Below are 22483 nucleotides of genomic sequence, written 5' to 3'. Positions count from 1 at the left end.
CTCTCTCTCTCTCTCTCTCCTTGGGCTATGACATCAGGGGTCATGTCGGTTTGTGAAAAATATATATATTACATAAGAGCTGTCAACTGGGCTGGTATCATGAGCCTGTGTGTATGTGTGTGTGCGTGTGTATGTCTGTAACACAATCATGTGTTCATCAGCTCTGGAAATTGATTTAGCCTCGTCAGCAGCCCAAACGAGGGCTGTGTGTTTGTGTGAGCGCTGATCTCTTGATTGTTGCCACATGCCTACCCTATGGCTGCTGACTGTCGTGAGGAAGAGGGAGAGAGAGAGAGAGAGAGAGAGAGAGAGAGATGGAGAGACTCAATGGGGGCAATAACAGGACAGCAGATTGGGGGTTTAAACAGGGAAGGATGGAGCGAGAGTGACAGAGGAGTGAAGGAAGAGACCGGCAAGGAAGACAAGAAAGAGGAATGGAGTGAAAAAAGAGGGATGGAGATGGAAAGAGATTAGTAGGGCGGCAGAGAAAAGAGAATGAGAGAGAGAGAAAACACGACGGTCCGCTGGGAGAATTCACTGCCGCCTGACCATCCCTCTGTACTAATGAATTTGACTCTTGCGTGACACATTCCAACACACTGTTACACAACCACGTCCACAACCGGCTCTGCTCTACTGTGGACAGCGTGGCCCTTCGCAGTACACACACACTCCGACGCACACCATGGGACCGCTATGCCCCCTGATGCACACACCCGTGCCGTATCAATCCAAGTTGTGTTGTTAAACAAATGGTGTACGCACGTGTATTTATATATTAACATGCAGAGAGAGAGGGAGAGTTATGGTTGGATAGATAGAATTAGGGACAGTGTGCCATTTTAGCACGGCAGTCAAAGTTTGTCAGCTTGTCGTTCCTGAACCCGGTGTTTAATAAGCTCTCCAGTGAAATGCTGCTCTGGCCGGGGGGGTGGGGCACTCGGGTATTTGCCTAAATATGGGGAAGTGAAAGGGTGAGTCTGTGGAATAATGGCCACAAATTCCTGGCGGATCCCACAGGAATGTCAGCAGAATATCAGACGAATATATCCAGACCAGAGCACGCACAGCCGTTGCCAGTTTCGGTCAGGTCCCGAGCTCGGATTTTCCTCCAATTCCCGCTGTTATGGTTCCCAAACTGGAAAGCTGAGTCCAGAATGAAGTTTGGATGGAGGGGTTGTCGATCTGTTGGTCACACAGTGTCCTACTAAGACCAGGCTCAGGCTACTGTGGTCAGTTTTGGGCTCCCAGTTAAAAATGGGACAGGACTGGAAGCAGCCCGAAGAATATCAACAAGTCATTCCCATCTCTTACGTGGACAGGTTACTGAACCCCTCTTTTCTCGGAACGGAGGAGATTAAAAGAGGATTTCATTCAGAGCTTCCTAGTCGTCACAGTTACTGACAACGGGTCAAGTGTAAAAATGGAGAAGTGTAAAGGAGTAACAAAACAGAAGGCACCTCTTTTGGGGGCAGTTTTGGGGAATCTAGAAACTGTCTAATTGTTGGGATGGGTTAGCTACCAGAAACCAAATGAGAAAGATGGTTTGAATGTCCTCTGCTATTGTGAGATCTGACCCCTGATGTATAGTAGGGGACAGAGAGGGTACAGGTGTCACAGTGGACCAGCCTAGGGCTCACAGGTCAATGGTCTGATCTTTTTGTTTTATATTCTCATTTTAATGCTCTGATTTACTGTCAACCCCCACCGACTCATTTTCAGGTGGGGGGCAGAAACGGTGCTTGTGAATGGACGGACGATTTCGACTTGGTGTTACAATGGTGATATTTTCCTTAAAGAACCCTTCCCTGGTCCTCTTTTGACATGTCGGGGAACTGACAGAGGACGCGGAGAGAAAGAGAATGAGAGAGAGGGAGGGAGGGAGGTAGAAAGCATCAGATTGACAATAGCAAGGTAAGGCAGAGCTGCGCTATGGACTAAATCGGCAGCGCTGACCCACTTCATGGTCTGAATACTGATCAGCCACAATGACGTCAATGCTTCAGTGCTGCCCAGAGGAGATGCTGATAAGAGCGGGGGGGGAGAGATTGGGATGGAGAGGCGGGGTACGCTGCTTTCAAAATAACAGTTTCCCTCTCTCTAGGTCTCTCGGTCTCTCCATCCTCACACACACATCACGCACACGCCCGCACACGCACCTGCTACCTTAGCGTCACGGGGTCCTAAAAACACTCCCTGCCCTCCGAAGCAGTTCCTATCCCCCCACACAACTTTCTGTGCAAGGGTTAAACACTAAATAAGTGTACCGTTCCCACTGTAACTGGCACCTCAGACATGACTTGCACCCAGTTCCTTTCTGCAGAGGGAAGGGAAGAGAATGCAAGCTTTGGCGAGGAAGAAACACAGTCACGCCCCCGGTGGCTGTCGTTAGAAGTCATTTGTTTTTTACGTGCGTCCAACACATGGTTGGTCACCCAACCCACGTCATTTTGTTGCAAGGTCACCCTCCTGAAATACGACCAAGTGTGAGGAGAGCTGTTCCGATTGTCACAAAATGCGCCAACATACGTCTGCAGTTAGGGATGCACTTCTTTGTTGGAGTAAGACAAACAGAGAGGATCGCTTGGTTGGCAAGAGAGAGACTGCTCCCGAATCACATTATGGATTCCTTATCAGTGTAGACTAGTGTACGCACCGAGCAGCTGGGCAGCACTTTGGCCTTGCGGCACAATTTAAACAACGGGGGGGTTCTTGGCCAGGTTTAGTGGTGCCACCATACAAGGTGACATCAGTGCACCAAACCTCACTGACTGAGCTCGATGCCCTACATTCAGCGGGAGACGAGGCAGCTGTCCGTTTGAAGTCGCCTCACTCTGCAGGGTGATGCTCTGTAAGGCGGGAGGGGGGACTCACTCATCTTTGGCTCCAAGAGAATTGCCCACCGGCCTGAGGAGAGCGAAAGGTGAATGGTCTTCAACTGGTTCGAGCAGTGATGAGAAGTGGTTTGCCTGAGCAGGGCCTAGCGGGAGCCCCGGGGTTACTGTTACGGATCTGAGTAGGCTAAGTAAAAAATCGGAAGGTGGACTTTTTCCAAGGCAGGAGTTAATTAATGCTGATTTTAAATGTTATTGATGACAAATAATAGCGCTGCAGAGCCTGCTATCTGCAGTCCCCCATCTCTCCACTGTAACACAGGCAACCCTCATCTCAGGTAGCATATGAAACCCAAGGCCTACAGAGTGGCAGAGACTGGGGAAGCTGGTGAACTAACCGAAAAAAAGAAAAAAAAATCAATGCCTCTCAATTACTGAATGAGCCAAACTGCTTATGACAGTGTTTAGAAGCACACCTTCTTTAAATCAAACTTAAGCTTCACTGCCACACTCTGTAACTGCTTCAGTACGGGCTACGTCACATGTCGGCACAAGATTCATTGTTTGGAGTCTGAGTCACTGCGCTCAATGCAAATACCAGTCATTTTTAGCATCTTCACACACACAGGCATGAAAAAACCCTGCAAAGGACAGCGTTATTAACCTTGCAGCCGACAAGGACTGCTGTTGCGAGCCCGGGGATGCTGTAAGTCGGGGGGGCAATGCGCACACATGCTTTGCAATGCAAATGTGCATGTGTTGACTGGGCTCCAGAGCGGTGTTTACACGTGTTTGCACACCCTTCTAGAACACACGCCATACGGCATCCCTGATCGTAGCTGCCGATCTGGCAACATGACACCTGCCGAGATCTTGAACTTTGACCCCCAAACCAAACGCAAATGGCAAACCCTGTTCTTGATGGAGTTTCCACTGGGTAGAAACCAGAAGCTTCAAACAGAGAAAGCCAGCGTCAAGCAATGGTATAGTAATGTACATTTAGATTAACACGGAGCCCCGGCTCTCTGCACACCAGTGGACATTTTTCTATTGAGCTTCATTGCCATGACTTTGTTGATACTTTGTGGGGAGTCGGAATTTGACTCGGAACCGTTTGCATTCCTTGCAGCGGGTGGCCCATTTCTTTCAAAAAAATTTTTTTTCCCTCAATGATCGTTACCAAAATGGGATGTTGCATCGAATCGGGAGCAAGCTGGAGACTGTGTTCAGACACCTCTGCACAAGAAAGGAAGCTGCTTTCTCCAGGCTGTCTTTGTTGAACCCGTCTTAAACCCTGATGGTTTATGATTTTTATTTTTTCTATGCTGAAGGTGGTGGGGGAGCGGAGACAACGTCAACTAAAAAAAAGCAGGTGTAAGAAGTATGAAGTCAAACCAGAATAGGAAAAAAACTCAACCAGGCCTTCATTTAATTATCTGTGGTTTTATTGTGTGGTTTTCTATCAGCTGGGAAAGGATTGTCCTACAATGAGTCCCCTGACAGCTGGGTCAGTATCCGTGTCTGCTGTGAACCACAAACAGTCTCTGGGAAGGACGGGGCTAAAATGAGCAAGACTTCCAGGAAGCTAGGGGTGTCTAACCCTAAGCTCTTGCACTTTTCTGTCCCTGACCATAAAGATCCTCCTACAGCTTGTTTGGATTTGTGCAATTTTTTTTAAGATGATGCTTGAGAAGAGTGACTTTGGATTCCAAATAGCTTCTTTTTAAACGGGGGGCAGCCAGCACACAGATGAATCGCACAGCCAGACTGATTCAGTAAAGGAGATCTTGGGGCAGAATCAGAAGCCTGAGCTCACCATGGCTCCCCAAGCAGCTCCACTGCCTCCCCGCCACCCCAATTAAGTGTTAATGACCTCTTATCACCGCCTGCTGCTGACGCTGGCCTCTGGGCTTTGATTGGTTTAATCAATGTATTTAGATAAAGTGAAAGAAGACAAAGGTCAAGGATGGCAAGGTGGGATCGTGTGCTTCTCTCTCACTTTCTCTTCCTCGGCGGAGACAAATGGAAAGGGGGCTGGACTGGACTGGAGCAGACTGGATTAAACTGGGAGTGTACCGTTGGCAAGTGTAGCCGTGATTAAATATTGTCAACCTTTAAAATCTGAACACCCAGGCAGATAAAAACACAGAACGAAGCTGAGGTTGAGCAAATAACTGCGATCTGGGCGTCAGAGTCCTGGAGAGAATAGGATGAACGAAGCCAGTCCTGCCTGGTGGGGGGGTTATGAGGAAATAACTGGCTTGGACAATTTATTCCCGCATGCAGAGACACCCTGCCAGTGTCTGGGCCTCACACTGTGTTGACCTGGTGTCTTGGAGCTGGACAGGACAGACTGTACTGGCCCGAGCTTAGCATCAAACGCTCAACAGTGAGTCTTTGAAGCAGCACATGAAAGAGCAAACACTGACCCCCCCTGCCAGTCACGTGCGCCACCTTTCGTGAGAGGTCGATGATGTTGAGGGTTTCTGAAAGGCTAGTTTGAGGAGCTCTGGGGAAGGGGTGAGAGGGGGAGGGTGGTGAGTGGAGGGGGTTGTGATGGTGTTGGTGATGGTGTTGGTGGTGGTGGTGGTGGGGGGTTGGGTACAGGACCTGGTGGAGCCACCCCCTGTGCCGGGACATTTAGGAACAAAATTATTGGCCCCTTGTTAAATGTCAGCTCTCCCAGCTTGATTTAACATCAGACGGGTTGAATGAGAAAAACAGGTCTTTGGGGAGAGAAAACAGAGAGAGAGAGAGATTTGCAGAGTAGAAGACAAACAAAAAGGACGCCCAGGGGTAAAAAGGAGAAGATGGAGAGGTGGGGTTTAACAATGGACACTGAGGGATGTTGCTTTGAGGCAGTGGGCTTAAGGGCCCCTTTAAAACCTACAGGGCAGTACCAGCTGTTCTTGTGAAATTCTGAGCAACAAGGTAAAGAGAAGGGAGTGAGATATCCCAGTCGGTTGAGTCGGACAAACAAGGACAGTCCTGACGGGCAAGCCTAGCTTCCTGCATCAATCAAAGTCCTGACCCAGGCTGGACTGAATGTTACACCCAAGGCCCAACAACGCAAGCATTGCCTGGCGAGTTAATCTCAGGGCTGGCTATGTACATGTGTGCATAGTGCCCCATACTCCCCCTCACCCCTTTCCGCTCTCTCACAGACCTGCAACGGTACATTCTCACCCCGCTGCCCAAAGTGCCGGCTATGTGATAATTCAAAAACAACTCCCTCACTTACTCCCTCACTCCCTCCTTCACTTCATCCCTCTCTCACTCCACTCTCTCCGAGTCCTGCTATATTTTAGGCTTATCGATCAACCATCACTCTCCACTCAACTCCCCAATCCAGCAAAAGAAGCCGAGATTTCATTTCCCAGAAGACCGTTTTGCGCGGCTGATTATCAAGCAAGCGGGCCGGCAGCCAGAGCCGTCGGGAGAGCAGGAATGCCGAAGCGTCTCGGTCTGATCTCTCTTGGCCTGGGTTACCGTAGCTCCAGCTCTTCCAACTCCCCTTTTCATATCTTATGCCAGTTTCCCGCTTGAAAGGAACGTATTGATCCAGTTCACAGGAACACCGCATCTGTTTTTTTCAGGCCGGTCGGGGCAGCGAGAGGGCACGGCTATTTCGCACAATGAACAAAGCGGATGGATCCTGTGCTCGTTCCAAACCAGCTGAGCCACACAGCTGCCTGAACCACAGTCTCACAAAGAAGTAGATTTCGGATGGGGGGTTAGGGAGAAAATGCATTTAAGAGTGAAACGGGAGGTGTTTCTCCAAGTCTGGGCGGTCTGGAACAACTTCTCCAAGCCAGGGTTGTGATCTCTGACTCCCTGGGATCCATCAAGAACAGGATAGATGAGATGGGATATAAATTGCTTACTAAATAATCAAACAAGAGACCTACTTTGGGAAGCTTGCCTATTCCCCAACAACGGGCCAAGTTAATGATAGCCAACCTCCCATTCTTTCATTCAACAAACCACACCCACGCCGACAAGGTTGTGGGAGTGGCGCTCTCCCCAATGTTTTGGGATCTGCATGTCGGACTGGACCCCTCACCTGCGATCTTGATGTTCATGTGCCCGTCCAGCAGCAGGTTCTCGGCCTTCAGGTCGCGGTGGACGATCTTGCGGTTGTGGCAGTACTCCACGGCAGACAGGATCTGCCAGAACTTGCGCCGGGCCTCCGCTTCACTCAGCCGCCCGTGGTTGGCCAGGTAGTCTGCGGGGAGAGAGGGATGAAGGAGCGCTTGTTAGTCTTCACATAGAAATTCAGGGAAGAGGTCCACGCAGTCCCTGAGCCTATCCCCAAACCCTGCACTTTATACTTCAATGTGTTTGGGTACCGAGTGGTGGATCGTGTGGGTGGGTGGGTCCAGTAAACACTATGCACTTTTGCCTAATTCTTCAATATTATGCAATGTAGAACAATCCTGAATCCTGTCTCTGTGCTGATCTGTGGCAGAATTAGCTTTTTTTTTTTTCCCTCCCCAGTTATGATTTTTTTCCTTCCCAAAGCTCATGCTGGCCTGACCTACATGAAGCTATTGCATCGCTCTCTCTTTCCCTCTCTCTCACACACACACACAGACACACACAGTGAATTGCGAATGCACTCCAATTTCCCTTAAGCAGCAGCAGCAGCAGCAGAGCAATCAGTAACCAGTCTCATTCCACCACGTAGATCGTCAGTGCCTGTCAGGCGGGCAAAACCGGGAAGGAGGCCGGTGAAGGTGACCTAAGCTGCATTGATCTGTCTGCGTTTGTACCTGCATTGTGCCGGGCTGGGTGTGCCCACTCCCCACACTCTCGAGTTAAAGGGTTCACTTCCAGGGTTTTGCACAACATAAATAAGGAATCAGTGTGTCGACTCCACAGTAACAAAACTGAAAGAGGCTCCACAACATGCAGGAGCATTTGTGAAAAGGCATCGATGAGTCCACAGGATAATCAACTGTGAACCGTGTCTGCTTTCTTCCCTACTGGGGGCTTTTAACTGTGCCTCCCAGGAAAGACCTTTCACAAATCACCACTCCTCTCTGCTCCGCAAAACCCATAATGTGTTGGCACCAGCACGGCAATCACCACAGAAACAAGCGGCTTCTGTTGCAATTCTCGGTTCTGCAAGCTCAACTGTGTGAGCGTTCCCTACTTCTGCATCTCATTTGCCAATGTATATATGCCATATCTTGTACTGGGTGTTGTGTTCTTTAATAACAATGTAATGTAGGTAGCTTCAGACAATGATAGCACTCTGTATAATAATAAGAAGAACAAGCATCCACTGTGAACTAAACCAAGTAAATATTTTTTGTTGTTATGTCTTTAATCTCTCCCTCCACTGCAAAGATAAAAACCTCTCCCTGTCAGGGTATAAAAACAGTTTTATAATGTCTGGGCTGCAAGCGTCGTCTCTTTCCTTTTGTGTTCTCCCTCGGCGCTGTGCCTGTCAGAGTCATACCTGGCTGTTGTGTAAGTGTAGATCAGTAAGCCAACCATAGCGCACAGGCTTTTTTATTTTTTCCCCCCTGCCTCTCTCGCTCTCTCTCTCTCTCTCTTTTCTATGTAAACGCCATCAGGCCCCCTGGAAATGTTCTGCTCTGCAGCGGGGTCGTTGGCCATAGCAATACTGACGTCAGTACTGTCACCTCCTGCAGCTCACCCGGTAATTAGGAATGTGTGTGTGTGTCTGTATGTGTGCGCCTGTGACTTGTGTAATTCATTTCAACTCCATAACAATCCCGGAGTGCATGTGTGTGTGTGTGTGTGTGTGTGTGTTTGGATGGGGAATTGGTAATGCTAGGTACCTTATAGCAAAAACAAGTAGCAAAAACAAAAAATTAACCACAAATTAACAACACATTAATAAACAAATATGGAAATACTGCCATGTTTGCCCAGGTTGTGAAGGGCTTTAATAATAATGGAAGAGTTGGAAGTGAAAAAAGACTGGAATGGAGAAGTGCTGCTATTGGCTTGGGGTGGGGGAGTTACTGAGCCACAACCCGATACCCCCAGCCTCCCAGTACGGCCTTTCATAATCCACTTCCCAGCGAGGGGCAGCGCCGGTCTTTGCTGCAATTCAGTTCTTTACAATCCAACAGTTTAAAAATTAATAATAATAATAATAATGACTTCTGTAAAGACCTTTACATAACGAAACACCTGCAGGTTACGTCATAATTGATTGTGCTCAGCTTGAGCCGGTCTCCCTCAGAAAGCAGACCACAGGGCAGGGTTGTGGGGGACTTAGTGAGCGACAAAGTGAGGGACTCCAGAGGCCGGGGGGGTAGAGAGTTGCTGGAGGGGGTTATTTTATTACCGCTTCCTTCATAGGATTTCATTAAGTTGAGTTGGCATAATTACAATAGTTACATAATTGTTGTTGTCATATTGTACTTATTCATTTATTCTGTTCCTGTATTCGGGCTGCCTGGTTACGGAGAACCAACCTCTCTTGACAAAAGCCAAAGCTAACTTCCTTCACATGAGAGCCAGGGTGGCCAGGTAGACAGTGTGCTCTCGTGACTGGACACACCACCCACTGTGCCCCCCTCCAAGTGACTGCATCTAAACTCGAATTGCAACGGTCGTGCCAGCCCCCGATTATACAAGCTGAAACACACAAGCTTACTTAGCTTTCACTGTCATTGTTAGGCTCGTTTCACACACGTCTCGTTAGCGATCGCGTTTACAGCTCGTTAGTTTCTGTAACAGCCGAGGGCAACACACAATGGTACAGTCACTTCCTAATAAGCCCCAGCACTCACCCCAGCGGTGAGCTAAGATTGACTGAGGCCAACCTGCAGACTGGAGCAGCATGCTTCCTCTTCTCTCTCGCTCTCTGCTCTTTCCCAGTATTTTCAAAATTAGCGACTTAGTTCAGCAGACGCAGATGAAGATTCGATTTTAAAACCTGCGTTTTGCTGCGGTGAAGGTCATCTGCAGTCGCCAACAGAAGCTGTCTGCGTTAGCTGGTCGTTCCTCTTATTTTATACCTTCTTCACATCCTCACATGTGAACGTAAATATATCTATAGCGTGCATGCCAACACGTGTATAAAATCTGTTAGTGGATAATGGCATATGATTACATATGTTGGAGTCGTCAGTCTGGGTGTAAACTCGAGGCAATGATAAGTGTACTCTCCTCTCGGCTCAAAGCCAGGAGGGCTAGCCGTTGGACGAGGCGATGCCAAGTGTGCACCGTGGTCAAATCTAGCCAGGCCCTCGAACCCCACTAAAGGATCTCGGACACGAGAAAACAAAACTCATTTACATCCAGAAGGGCCCCATTTTTCTTCACACGGGCATGAGCACAACTAATTATGTCAGCTAGCCTGAGTTGAGGGTAAGGGGGGAGGCTGATAGGGGCTGGGGGGTTCTGTGCAAGACGCACAAGTAGCATAACATCAGAGCTCAGAGCCTTGCCAAGCAATAAAAACTCAGCGAGCTGAAGTGGGGAGATATGTTTAATAAAAAAAAAAAAACAAGTAAGAGAGAGACGACAAGGCTTCCAACACTAACATGAGGAGCTAGAGGGATTGCCAAGCCTCGGCGATGAGAGAGAGCGCAGATGGATGATCGTAGAGCTGTGCGAGGCAGACAGGACGGCAGACAGATATGGGAGTGCGGTGTCGTGTGGCTCGAGCCCCGAGAAAGATGTGAAGGTTTTGTTGTGACTCGGCTGAGTTAGTGATGTCATAGTGCCACCCCTAGTGTCTATAAAAGTTACTTTGGGCAAAAGCATATTATTGGTTAGTCGTACCAGTAAAAGCCCAGAATGCAACAGAACACCAAACAGTATCTGGTGTCGCTTTGTCACCGGTGCTCACACAGAGGGCTGACGCATCGCCGTGGTGTTTAGGGGGTGTGTCTATGTTTGGGTGGGCTCGGTACAGCAGGGTCGGGTGTAGGTGGTCCGGAGAGCAGAAGTGGCGTGATCTCGTGGCAATACGCATGAGAGAAATATCCGAATAGGGGGAGGACCCTGTGATTAATTAGCACCCGGCTCCAAGATTCTGCCTCACCTCGTGGGGTTCGGGACGAGGTGTCTCCGATAGAGCGAGCTGTTTGCCTGCCAGCCGTGCGAAGAATGTGATAATGAACAGTCAGGAGGTGTGACATTCCCCAACACAACCCCAATCACTTTAGTTTTTTTCCTTTTAAACACTTGCCTGGACCGAGATTGCTAATAATACCAATTAAGGAGAAAGAACAACACAAAAAAACATGTAGCAGCTCCGAATCTCGTGGGACCTTCTGAATTGAGCTAGCCTGTGATGCGTTTGTTTGCTGACGTATACTAGCTCTCGGTCTGCCCTGACGATCTTTAGGAAAGTCATTCTCGCCTTCTTGGAAGTGCGTAATGCCCCCTTTCGTACGGAGAGTGTGCACCATTCCCAGGAGCATCTTTAAAAAGAAATAACCGGGACAGCGGGTTAGAAATAATAATAAAAAATTAAAAAATAACCGCCCTGATTCTTATGGTACAACTGCACACTTCCTGCTGATTTGTGCCAAAACACCCCCTCTGTAGACTTCCGTTAGTAGAGCCAAATAAGGGGGTACGGCAGAGGGCAAGGCGACAGAAAGTGAGAGATCTTGCGTAACTGTGGCGAGCAGCAAAACGAACGACAACAGGAACTGGCTCCGCGGAATTGACACTTTACTGGGTGTGATCTTGTTTTCCCACAGTAATCTGGTTCGGGGATTTGGTATTAATTATTATTTTTAATGGTGGGAAGGCGTGGGGGGGGGTCTGGTCTCAGGCTCAGCATGTACTTTCACGCAGATGTCTGACTCAGGCACACAGACCCACCTGTAATTCACTGTGCATTGATCTGTTGATCCGTCAATTAATCAATGCTTCTACAATGTAAAATTCAGATCTGATAAGATCTCGCTACCCCCACACCCACCTCCCCTCCTTGTGTCTCCAGTGCTTTTGTGTTCGTGTTTTTGTTTTATTCCTCTTGCCGGTTTCTTTTGGGCATTATTCTGAAGGAGGAAAAGGGAACATCGTTTAAGGTCATCTACGTTCGCTCTCTTCTTAATTTCTAAACGGAGCAGCATTTACTCCCTAGATTAGCGATGCATGTTGTCACGTACCAGTAGTGCATGGGGATCAGTCAGTCGAACACAGTTTCACCTCACCTGGTAACACCAAGAATCTCCAGCAGATCAGGGGATTTCTTATATCTTTTCGTGTTATTTCGTGCTTGTTTTTCTTTTTTAAATACGGCAGATCATATGGTTTTAAAAAGAATGAACATGTCTCAAGTGCTAAGCAAGCCAGAGGCCAGAGTGACTTGAGACATTGACAGCAAGAATCGGCCCAACAGACGCAGGCTACATCAGTCATCTTTGGCCACCCCAGCTAAAGGGCAACAGAAAAAATGGGGAAAAGCCCTCCAAGGCCAGGATATCAGCCCTGGGAGTGATTGATGAGGGGGAAATGAAATCAGTTGGGAGTTAAAAAGAAGAGGAGGAAAAGAGGAAAAAAGGAAAAAATAAAAAAAAGCCCTGTTTAGCTTCTGTTTAGAAGACAGTAATCTCTTAACAGCTGGCCCCGGTTTTAGGGGATTGTGAACAGGACGGCCGGACATAAATCACACAGTTGGCCTCCCTCCAGTCAGCGTGATCATGGTGTGTCGGCCGAGAGGAGAGAGTATAGACTCCAGACTCCAGCTCCCTGTCTTCTCCCCAGAGAACAGTGAGCAGTGGGCTGGAGCCGGACGGAGCTGGGAAGAGCAGGGAAGACTGAAGGACACACGCGCTTGGTGGCATGGCTTCCTGATCCTTGGCCAGATGTTTATTTACTTTTCTTTTTGTTTTTATTGAAAAAACACACACACAATATAGACACATTATCTTTTGTCCATTTCCTTCTTGGGTCCTGATTGAAAGAGTTAAATGTACAAGGTCAAAAACAGGACAGCCTGCCTCGTGTATTTTTTTTTCCCCTTCTCCTTTTTGTGTTGGTTAGTTTTGTTCTGTTCTTTGTGTATTGCCTGGATTTGTAAAGCCTCGGTCAGGCTGTGGTAACTTAATAAAACATGTCTTGGTCAATGGGACAATAACGGCACAGTTTCAGCAGTCCTGGGAAAGGGGGAAAAGAGAAACTGCAGGTCAATGTCTTGTTTAACAAGTGGCTTTACAGCTGTAGTACAGGAGCAGTAATTGTTTATTGGCTTTGATGATGCAAGTTCCACAAGGAAGTCAGCTGAGATTCTCGCTGTCTCCTCCTCTATCTCCCTCATTCCTTCCATCCTGATAAGATTACTTCATGCTTGTTGGGCTAAGCTTTGATGATACGCGCACTGCGGTCAAGTGCGAGACATACGTAAACACATGCACACGCACGCACGCACTGTTCCACTCTGTTTACAGGAAACAGGCCAGCGACAGAGATGGTTGCAGTTTTATGGCTGCAGTGTGGGATTATGGGAGACGGCTGTAATTGCGGCATGTGTGGCATTACCTCATCGCCGGGGGGCTGCAGGGGGGTGGGGTGTGATTTCATTGTGTTGTCTTACACTGTCCCAAGGCAGAAGCGGCAGCCCCTCAACACAGGTATGATTGAGGGCAAGGCACGTGACCACGAGAGTTCGTGAGGCGAGGAACAACACGTCAGCCGTGTCGTTTGAGGGCTGTTAGACCCTTAGCAGTGGATCTTTTCTCTTATTCCCTCTCTTCCTGTATACCGTCCTGTCTTGTATGTTTTTCTTTTGTGTGTGTGTGTGTCATTCTCTGATGTTACACAAGACCATTAGAAAGGTTATTCCTGAAAACTCCAGATCCGTGAAGGTTGCCAGTGCACAACAGACGTGCCTCCTGTTAAATACATCTTAAATCTCATCTTAAATACAAAAAAATGAAGCCTCAGCAGAAAAATTCGAAAAATCAACACCAAAGAATGGAAGATTACAGCGGAGAAGATTTGAGCTCCAGACGTTTTGAAGATCACTGCGGTATCCCGTTCCTTCCCCTCTCCAGCTCAGAGCGTCTCACTCCACCACTGCGCCTTTCTTAAAATATGCATGGCCTACATTTATCATCCAACCCAAATTCAATTTGATGTCTTACTTTTTGATTTTGATTCTTTGTCCCCTTGCTCCCGCTCTTTCGTTCTTCTCTTCAGTGGCGCCTCATTATTCATTCCTGACCCACTTATCCCCTCTTCTGTTTGTTCTCTTACCCGCGGTGTCGTGCTGTGAGTCTCGCAGCAGCCTGCCCTGAAGTCACCCACTTCTTGGCAGCTGAAAGCTCACAGTCACTAAACCTGCGGAAAAAGCCCAGCCTAACAGCCCACCAGTCTGGCACACGGTGCAGACAAAGGTTCACTTTCAAAAGTCCTTCATTCTATTCTCTTCTTGCCACACAGTCCCATTTCAAAGGGAGGCATGTCCCAGTTACTCCTTGATGATGCAGTCTGAGGTACAAAGTAAACTCGCGAATAGGTAAAAAGTTCACGTCTACCTAGCACCCATTTGGACGCGTCAGATTTGAAATTGTGGCAATAAAGATCCGGAGTTTAGAAAGGTGCTCATCACAGACTGCTGAGAAAATGAGCGTGGAAAAGTGATGACTCACACTTGGGCATATGACACAGGGCATCTGTCTGAACGCACCTACCAGTTTCACCAGTCAAAATATACAATTATCCTGCACTTTAATATAGGGCTGGTGCCACTGGCAGGTCCCAGGTTCGCAAAGGCAGACAACAGCTGCTTAACTGCCGACTGTGAAAACGCAATGAGAAGGGCAACCACACCCAAAAGAAAATGACAAAAAGAACGCAAAGGAAAACAACAATCAAAGCGCGCTGGTACCTCTGTTCACCTAGACCTCACATCTAACGCATCCTGACCCTGAAATCAGAGTAGGTGAACTAATCAGCTATAATAACTGGAAAGAAGAAGAAGAAAATATCCTTTATATATTGGAATGATATCATAATGGAATGATATTAGATGACATTGCTTTGTCCACTCATTGCATGTTTTATGCATGCATGTATTTATATCTGATATTTACATAACAGTCATGGACACATGCTTATTCATACTTGTACCAAATGAAAACAGCCTTTACTCATCGGGGTGAGATTTCATGCTGCTTTGAATAAACAATACACAGTTTTTTCCTACTAAAGGTCTAACTTGGTCTATTTCTTGGCGTACGTACATCTGAGTATGTGCGTTTCCGGCTCTCCCTCTGGCACTTAACTAAAATGGTTGGCTTTCAAGGTCTGTTCCATATAGCTGTGTAGAATGTGCTCTGGTTCTTAATGTAAAAACTCTGGCTCCTTTAAATCCTAAAGAGAGGTTCACATAGTAGTCTTCTGTTTATGTATTTTTAAAGGATTCAAAGGCAACTAAAAGTCAACACACACGTGTACAGTGTAAACTTACAAAAGCATGTAAAGTATGAGAGCATACTAGACGACTGACACAGTGGGGAGTGGTTCACCATAAAAGCCTTACAGAAATTGCATCTCTTCAATGACAAACTGGTATTGATAGCAACGACACGCTACAGCAGCAAAGAGGAGTGAAATGCTGCAGGTTCTCTGTGGGGCTCTTATATATATTGGTATAGTCATAAGATTATGATTTATTGGAATCATCGGTCGTCTTCAAAGGGCCGGCAAAAGTATGTCTGTGAGCTTCATCCAGGGCGATGCACATGTAGGAGAACAACATGGCTCAAGGCTAGAAAGGGAAGGGGTTGCAAGCACAGAGGGACGCAGTATTTTCACTGTGCAGTAGAACTTCACAGTAACTTCAATCACGAAAGACTGGCACCCTAGGGATCCCTTTCTCGCTAATCCAAAATCCCAGAAAATCACGCAACTTCGCTTTGAAGTGCGGAGAGAGAACCCCAGGCTTCCCGGGAAGGTCAGACATCTTCAAGGCACTCTGGTCTGGGCTGCCTCATCTTCTCCTGCCTTCACTTCATACTCGCCTGGTCAGCCGGCTCCGATCTTCTGCCTCTCATTAGCACAGAGGACGTGGCCACAACAACAGGGGTGTGGTTCTCAATGGCAACACAGGAGGTAAAGACCAGGGTGCTAGGCGGTGTATTCTCTTCCATTTGTTTATGTGATGGGGTATTTCGGTTTGGGTCGTTTTCTTGGCTGTTCAGTGTCAGCGGGCAGGGCTGTGACACGGATTCGACTTGGGAACCCAGTGTGATCATCCTGTCACTTCATCACTGACACAGGAAACCCAAGAGCAGGATAGGGCATCCCGGCCAACTTTGAAAGATGGCATGGTGTCGTATGCTACTCATCGTGATCTGATGTGCCATGTGGTGACCTCTCGAAAGCTGAACAGGACGCAACAATGATGTGCAAAAAGCCTGCCATCGTATAACAAATGCCACAAAAGAGCTTGGAATTGTACAGTTTGTTCGCATAACATGGTTCTGCAAATATCTCCTCCCCGATTGTCAACATCAGGTCCCGCTGCATATCTATCTATCTATCTATCTATCTATCTATATATATATATATATATATATCTATCTATCTATCTATATATATATATATATATATATATATATATATATATATATATATTTTTTTTTTTTTTATTATTATTATTATTTTATTTTTTTCCTGGAAGCCACTTCGCAAACCACAGTACAGTGTGAGACACACAAGCAGAGTCATGCAGGACGCATGTGATAGGATATGCAATATGCAAAAGAGGCAAATAACAGGAAAAGACGGGACAAAATGCAGCACCCCTGAGTGACACTGTGCTGCGCCAGACTCGTGACAACACGGGCCCGGGCCGCACTTCCTGTCTCTCTGGATTGATCTGATCAGACAGCACCTAATTAGTGAACTCCTTACAAACCATTACATGCTTTGGCATTTCAAATGGACTGTGAGCTTTATTCACTTACCTCTGCCAATCTGCAATGATTACATATACGTTTGTTTTTTTACAAATTATTTTTTCAAGAGGGACTGTCCTTGGGACAGAAGCACAAACCTGAATCAACAGCCGTGTCCATGGATCAGGACTAGGAGGAACAACTCTACAAGGTGAGGGAAAAGCTCAAATGGTGGATTTGAACCTGGGCATCTAGTACAGCAAGTCAATGACCAATCCCAGGCCAGCCAGGGACCACTTTTTTGCGGCAACAGACAGTGTCCTCATTCAAATTTGCACAGAGGACACATCAGCCAGAGTCCAGCAATGGAGGGTGAAACGTGTTACAGAGCACACATCTTCGGGAAAGCTGGAGGGACTTTCCTTGTAGTTTTGGACACAGATTGAACGGCCCGCATTCCTGCCTCCCCCTTCCCTCTTCACCTCCCTCCCTCCCTCCCCGCTCGCTCTCAGCACTGACTCACTGTTCTTGGAATCTGAAAAAGCCGAACCGAGGTGATGTCACTCACCACAGATACAACGAGAGTGCAGGCACACTCCCAGGAAGGGGGCCTCCTCAATCCCCCACAGTACCGGCCATCAGTACACCCAGCGCGTCTAAACCACACCGTGGCTGCAAATGCACAATTAATCAAGTCATGGACGTGCTGGGCAGGCCGGTGGATTAGAAGGCCTGGTATCTGCCTGGCTGATACGAGAGCCGTTCCGCAGAAGAGCAGGTCCATTTTGTCTACTTTGACAGTTTTTCTGCTGTTAACGGGTCTTGTATAGCTGAAGGATCCCTGTGAATCAGAGTCTCTTGCCAATGGGCGTTTAATCTGCACAATCTCTCCAAAAACAAGGAGACAGATCCTGCAGGGGATAAACCACAGAGTTTGTTTCCATGATTTAGCAGAGCGTGTTGAAGTGCACCGTGCGTGTCAATGCGTCCATGTGTCACCATTTCCACTGAGGGCCCTGCGGTCTCCTCTCTCTGGGGGCTGGGGGGATGTCTCCCTGGCCCTCAGTCCCTGACCTCCGGTGTCCTGACAGACCTGTCATTGGGTGACTGTAGGTACATCTTCCCGACTTGAACCAGAGAGTGCGATTGATTACATTTCTGGGCTGTTTTATTGCCGTCGGCTGTCCAGACACATGTTGCCATTGCCTAATGGTGAATCTCATCCCTCGGGGAAAGTCACGGCCACGAACAAAAGCCTCGGTCTGTTGTCTCTGGGCTTTTCCTGTTTAAATAAAGGGTTCTGACTGATCTGACACACGCATAAACTCTTAACTCGAACTCGACAATCTGCCGCGGTGCCCCGTCTCCTGCTCTCATGTCAGCTGAAGAGAGCAAGTATGCCAGTGGGATACATCAGGGGCATTTAAGGATGTATGAACACTGTGCTCCGTCCGTCTGTCTGGCATTCAGTCCGTCTTCTGATCGATAGTTAAGGGATCTCAGTGTGCAGGGAGGAGACTGATCTGTTTGTTGACAGTTTGGAGGGGCTGTTTGTGTGGACTGGGTTGAATCTCAGCTCTCCGTAGTACATTGGATTCAAGAGTGGGATAATTGGAAGTGTCTTGTGTACGTGTTTGGATTTTATTTTAAAAAGAGAAACTCCCCAATTAGTGAATGTTGGGGAAGACACTGGTCAATAGCATGGAATAGATAATATCCATCATAATATTATTATTATTATTATTATTATTATTAATGCTACACATTTATAGCACTAAACTGCAGGGTCAAAAATCTCTATGACAAGTGGGAATACAAAACGTTCGGCTCATCAGAGGTCAAAGAAGATTTCTAAATGCATCGTGAGTTACCAAGGTGTCAGCAAATACGCTCCAGGATTAGTGAACCACAAAAGAACAAGAAAAAAGCTCAGGAATGCACATTTAATGGTGTGTGTGTTTGGGGGGGGCGGGGGGTGAGAACCCAGCACATAGTCATGGGACCAGCCGCCTCTGGCTGAAGCAGCCGTAGCCACTCTGAGTACACAGACCCACTCCCTGGCCCAGAGGTGCGAATAAGCTACGTCTCCCTGCCAATAAACACAACAATGCTGTGCAGCTGTCCTGGGGCCAGACATGAAAGGGCTGATTGTGTTGAATGCAGGGAAGTTGGTGTTCTTTTCTCTCTTTTTTTTTTTTTTGGTAACACACACAAACACAAACACTTCTGTATTGAAGAGATGTCTCAAGGTGGAAAAGCAGAAGCAACCACGCTTCATGATTTTTTTGCTCCCAACACATTTCCATCACTGCTGCCCTGAATTGCCTGCAACTTTCAACTGACGTAGGCTGTTAAGACAGGGTTGGCTGGCGTAGTGCTGATGCAGTGGCCTAGCCCGGTGAGCGACACCAGTATAATTACTGATAATGAAATCATGCTTGCCTGAACACTGGGAAGAGTGCCGTTGTTTTGACAAACAGTGAGCACAAACTGGGGGCTAGCGACGAAGAACTCGGTTTGGTCTGATAGTCTTTGGTTCCCAGCAAGAGGCCTCATTGACCTGGAGCTGGAGACTTAGGACACCAGACCAACTGTGCTTGTTAAGGAAGGTCTGGGAGAAGTATTCTGTCCAAACATGGAGCAGCAGACTTATTTTACTGTTTACGCCTGATGTTTGAATGTTCCTTCCACAAAACTTTGAAGTTTGTCCAACGAGCTTAAAGTTTAGCCAGCTTTGACGTGAAGTGTGCGCTGGCAGCAAGGCCTTTCGTTAGCCAGCACGTTTCAGCTTTCTTTTTTTTCATTTTTAATTTTCTCTCTCCTTACATTAAAAGCTCCCTGAATTGAATTGTCTCTGAGCTTGTATTATGAAGCCTGAAGGCAAACTCAGCTTGTTTCTAGGCATGTGTGCATGTGCGCCAGAGACTGGGGTTTCAGCAGCCCTCAGTTTGGACCTTGAAGAGAGGAAGTGGAAGATAAGAACCCAAAACAAAGCCTGTCGTGGAGACTGAGGTTAAGAAGTAAGGCATCGCTCGCTGAACGGCACGTCTCCACTGTAAACACACAAGCCACGCAGCAAAAACAACCGGGGTGTTTCTTGTTTTCTTTCTTTCTTTCCTCTCTCCCTGCTTTCTTCTGCCGACAGCTTTTTTTGGTTCAGTTTTACTTCTCCCACAGAGAACGTTGCGTTCTAGAACAAATGACCCCAGTCTCTCCCGCAGTACTCTAAACTCCATACATGGCCATTTTCTGCTCTGCCTGTTGGCCCTGAGAAACCTGGTTTAGTTTCCCCTCTTACTTCACACTCTGACAAGCAGGCCTTAATCACACACCTCGCTGCATGTCACATCGGAGCCTGGCTCTGGCAGGGCTGCGGGACAGACAGCCAGGAAATCATTTCAACCGACTGTTCACTTTGGGTGGGGGCATCATAATTTTTTCACTGCAGGGATGCTGTTTTCACGCCATTTTATTTTATTTTTATACTTAATCCAGTGTGAGTAAACTTTGCCGAGCCCCTCCAAGCACCGGAGAAGGTCCTTTATCAATGTGGCCTGGCCTTATTGGACTCTCACTATACAGGCACACCCACATGTCAAAGACTCAAACTGTAAAAGCCTCCCCCAGGAGCACAGGTTCGGCCCTGTGGTCACATCTGCATCTGTTGTTTTAGGTTTTGTCACAGCTGTGAAAAATGTCCACGGGATGAAAGATTGCAGCCTCTTACAAAACTGAAAACTGGCCCCATGGCCGTGTTTTAAGGCCAGGTGATTAACTGGGTAATCAGAGAGAGCTCCTTGCAGTGCGTGCTGTTTGCTAATAAACACCGTAGGACACCCAAGCAGCGCCAAGCTGTCGGTGCCACACAACTGCACCATGGGGGAGCATCAGCGAAGAGCGACAGATGCCAGAGATAAACAGGCCAGGTGGGCCAGGACGCTATACGACCGCGCTCTGACAGGAGGAGGGAGATCGGAAAACCATGCTCTGTGGAAAAGTGACAATGGGGAACGTGTTCCCTTGACCAATGACTGAACACGGGCTCAGCAGATGTGTCCAGGATAGCGTCCGTGCCTGGAAGAACATAGGACATCTGCCTGCAGCTGTTCTGTGTTCAAGAGGACGATATGACGTCAGATCAGATTTAATCTGGTCCCCAGTCTTCACCATGCAGGTGGGGGAAGAGGCCAGAACTGAATTCCTTTTTTTTTTTTTATCTCTTCCAAAATATCTACATTTAAAAAAAGACTGGGATTCTTATTATGCTGCGTTTCTCATCTTGGCCAGGCCCAGAGGAAGCTCTGACTTTCAACTCGACAGCAGGAAGACCTTCCCCTGTCACAACCCTGAGTCTGTCCGCCTCGCACCAGCAGCGAATAAAATGCAGACGTCACGAAACAGGCCGGGGGAGAGACGCTAGCAGGCCATCGCTCCAGCTCACTGAAATGTGCCGCTCAGAGGTGAACTTTAGACCAGGGTGATGTAAAGCAGAAGGAAGCGAACAGATTGAAGACTCAGTCCCTATCAGTTCCTTCTGAAAGTTTATTACAGAGAAGTAAAAGGTTATTGGCACCTACTGCCCAAAGGCCAGCGTCAACGTGGAATGACTTCCATTTCTAACTTCTAGTTGCACTTTGAGCACTGTGACTTCCAACATAATACTGAGTAGCTGTCCTCCTCCTCAGGGCAATTATAATTTATTAGTAGTAGTTGTATTCATTATAATTTGTATTTTATCATTAGTAGTAGCAGTAGTATCAATTAGTATTATTATTAGGAGGTGTATTAATAATAATAATTGGATGAGCTCTATATGAGGGACAAAAGATAATGCAATACATTGAAAGCAAAACACAGCACATGATACAGCAACTTCAGAAATACTGGCTTACAAAATAATGTCGAAATCAAAACAAGGATGAGATCACTACGGTTCTTTTTAGACCCCAGAAGAAAGTAATTTACTGTCACCTACACAACAACAAAGCTGGTTCAATAACGACAGTTGCTGTGCACTAGTCCAGCTCTAATCTACACCACGGTCATCACAGCCTGGCCGAATGAACTGCAAAGTGTGTCAAAAAAATAATCTTACATTTGCAGTCTGCTCCCGTGAATTTAGGTATATATTCACATATAGCCTGTGGTTTTACATTTAAACATGGCATGGCAAAAATGGGAAGTACTTCATGAGCAGCAGAACCAGAAAACACGTACAGTAAGCCACAAAGCAATCTTAATTGCAGTTTGTTATGAATTAAAAAAAAAAACACATATTAAAAAAGTAATTTTATAATGCATTGTATTCCTATCAATATCATAACTCAACGAGTATACGATGCATAAGTGCACAACATAGCTTGTCTGCTGCGCCATCTGGAATTTTATCAGATCAAACGTGCTAGCTGTAATGTTTGGCATTCGAAGGCCCTTCATCAGCGTGACAAAAAGTTAATTTACTGAGGGGAAATGATGATCAGTTTAATCTGTTGACAGAAATTGACCTTTATAACTGATAACTTCTGTCAGCATTTATTCTGTTTCGTAAATGCAAGCCTTTATGCAATGTGTGGAAATCTGTCTTAATGTAATCTCTGTTATTGTAATTATTTTGTATTTATATATTAGACAGATAGGTAGGTAGACACTAACAGTTTGTATCACGAGTTATCATCCACTTCCATGCCCTGCCTGACAGTGACTGGTGCTTGCCTACACTGTATTTTTACCACAGTATACCACAGTAAACTATGACAAGGTCTGGATGGCAGCCAGGACTGAAGGAACCTCAGTACCTCC

The 22483-nt window shown here is 47.0% G+C and overlaps 1 protein-coding gene across 4 annotated transcripts in view; it reads right to left on the bottom strand.

The window, feature by feature from the left end:
• Nucleotides 1-22483, bottom strand: part of LOC136754147 (serine/threonine-protein kinase SIK2) — a 57792-nt gene that overhangs the window by 20379 nt on the left and 14930 nt on the right. For all 4 annotated transcript variants that reach the window (XR_010817542.1, XM_066710483.1, XM_066710492.1 and 1 more), the window contains exon 4: nt 6898-7059. Coding sequence is in view for 3 of the 4 variants with exons in the window: in XM_066710483.1 (XP_066566580.1) it covers nt 6898-7059 (162 nt within the window). In the remaining variant the exon portion in view is untranslated. The remainder of the gene's footprint in view (nt 1-6897; nt 7060-22483) is intronic.

Source organism: Amia ocellicauda, chromosome 1 (genome assembly GCF_036373705.1).
Source record: "Amia ocellicauda isolate fAmiCal2 chromosome 1, fAmiCal2.hap1, whole genome shotgun sequence".
In the NCBI taxonomy this organism is placed as follows: Eukaryota; Metazoa; Chordata; class Actinopteri; order Amiiformes; family Amiidae; genus Amia; species Amia ocellicauda.
This window is presented reverse-complemented; position numbering and strand designations above follow the sequence as displayed.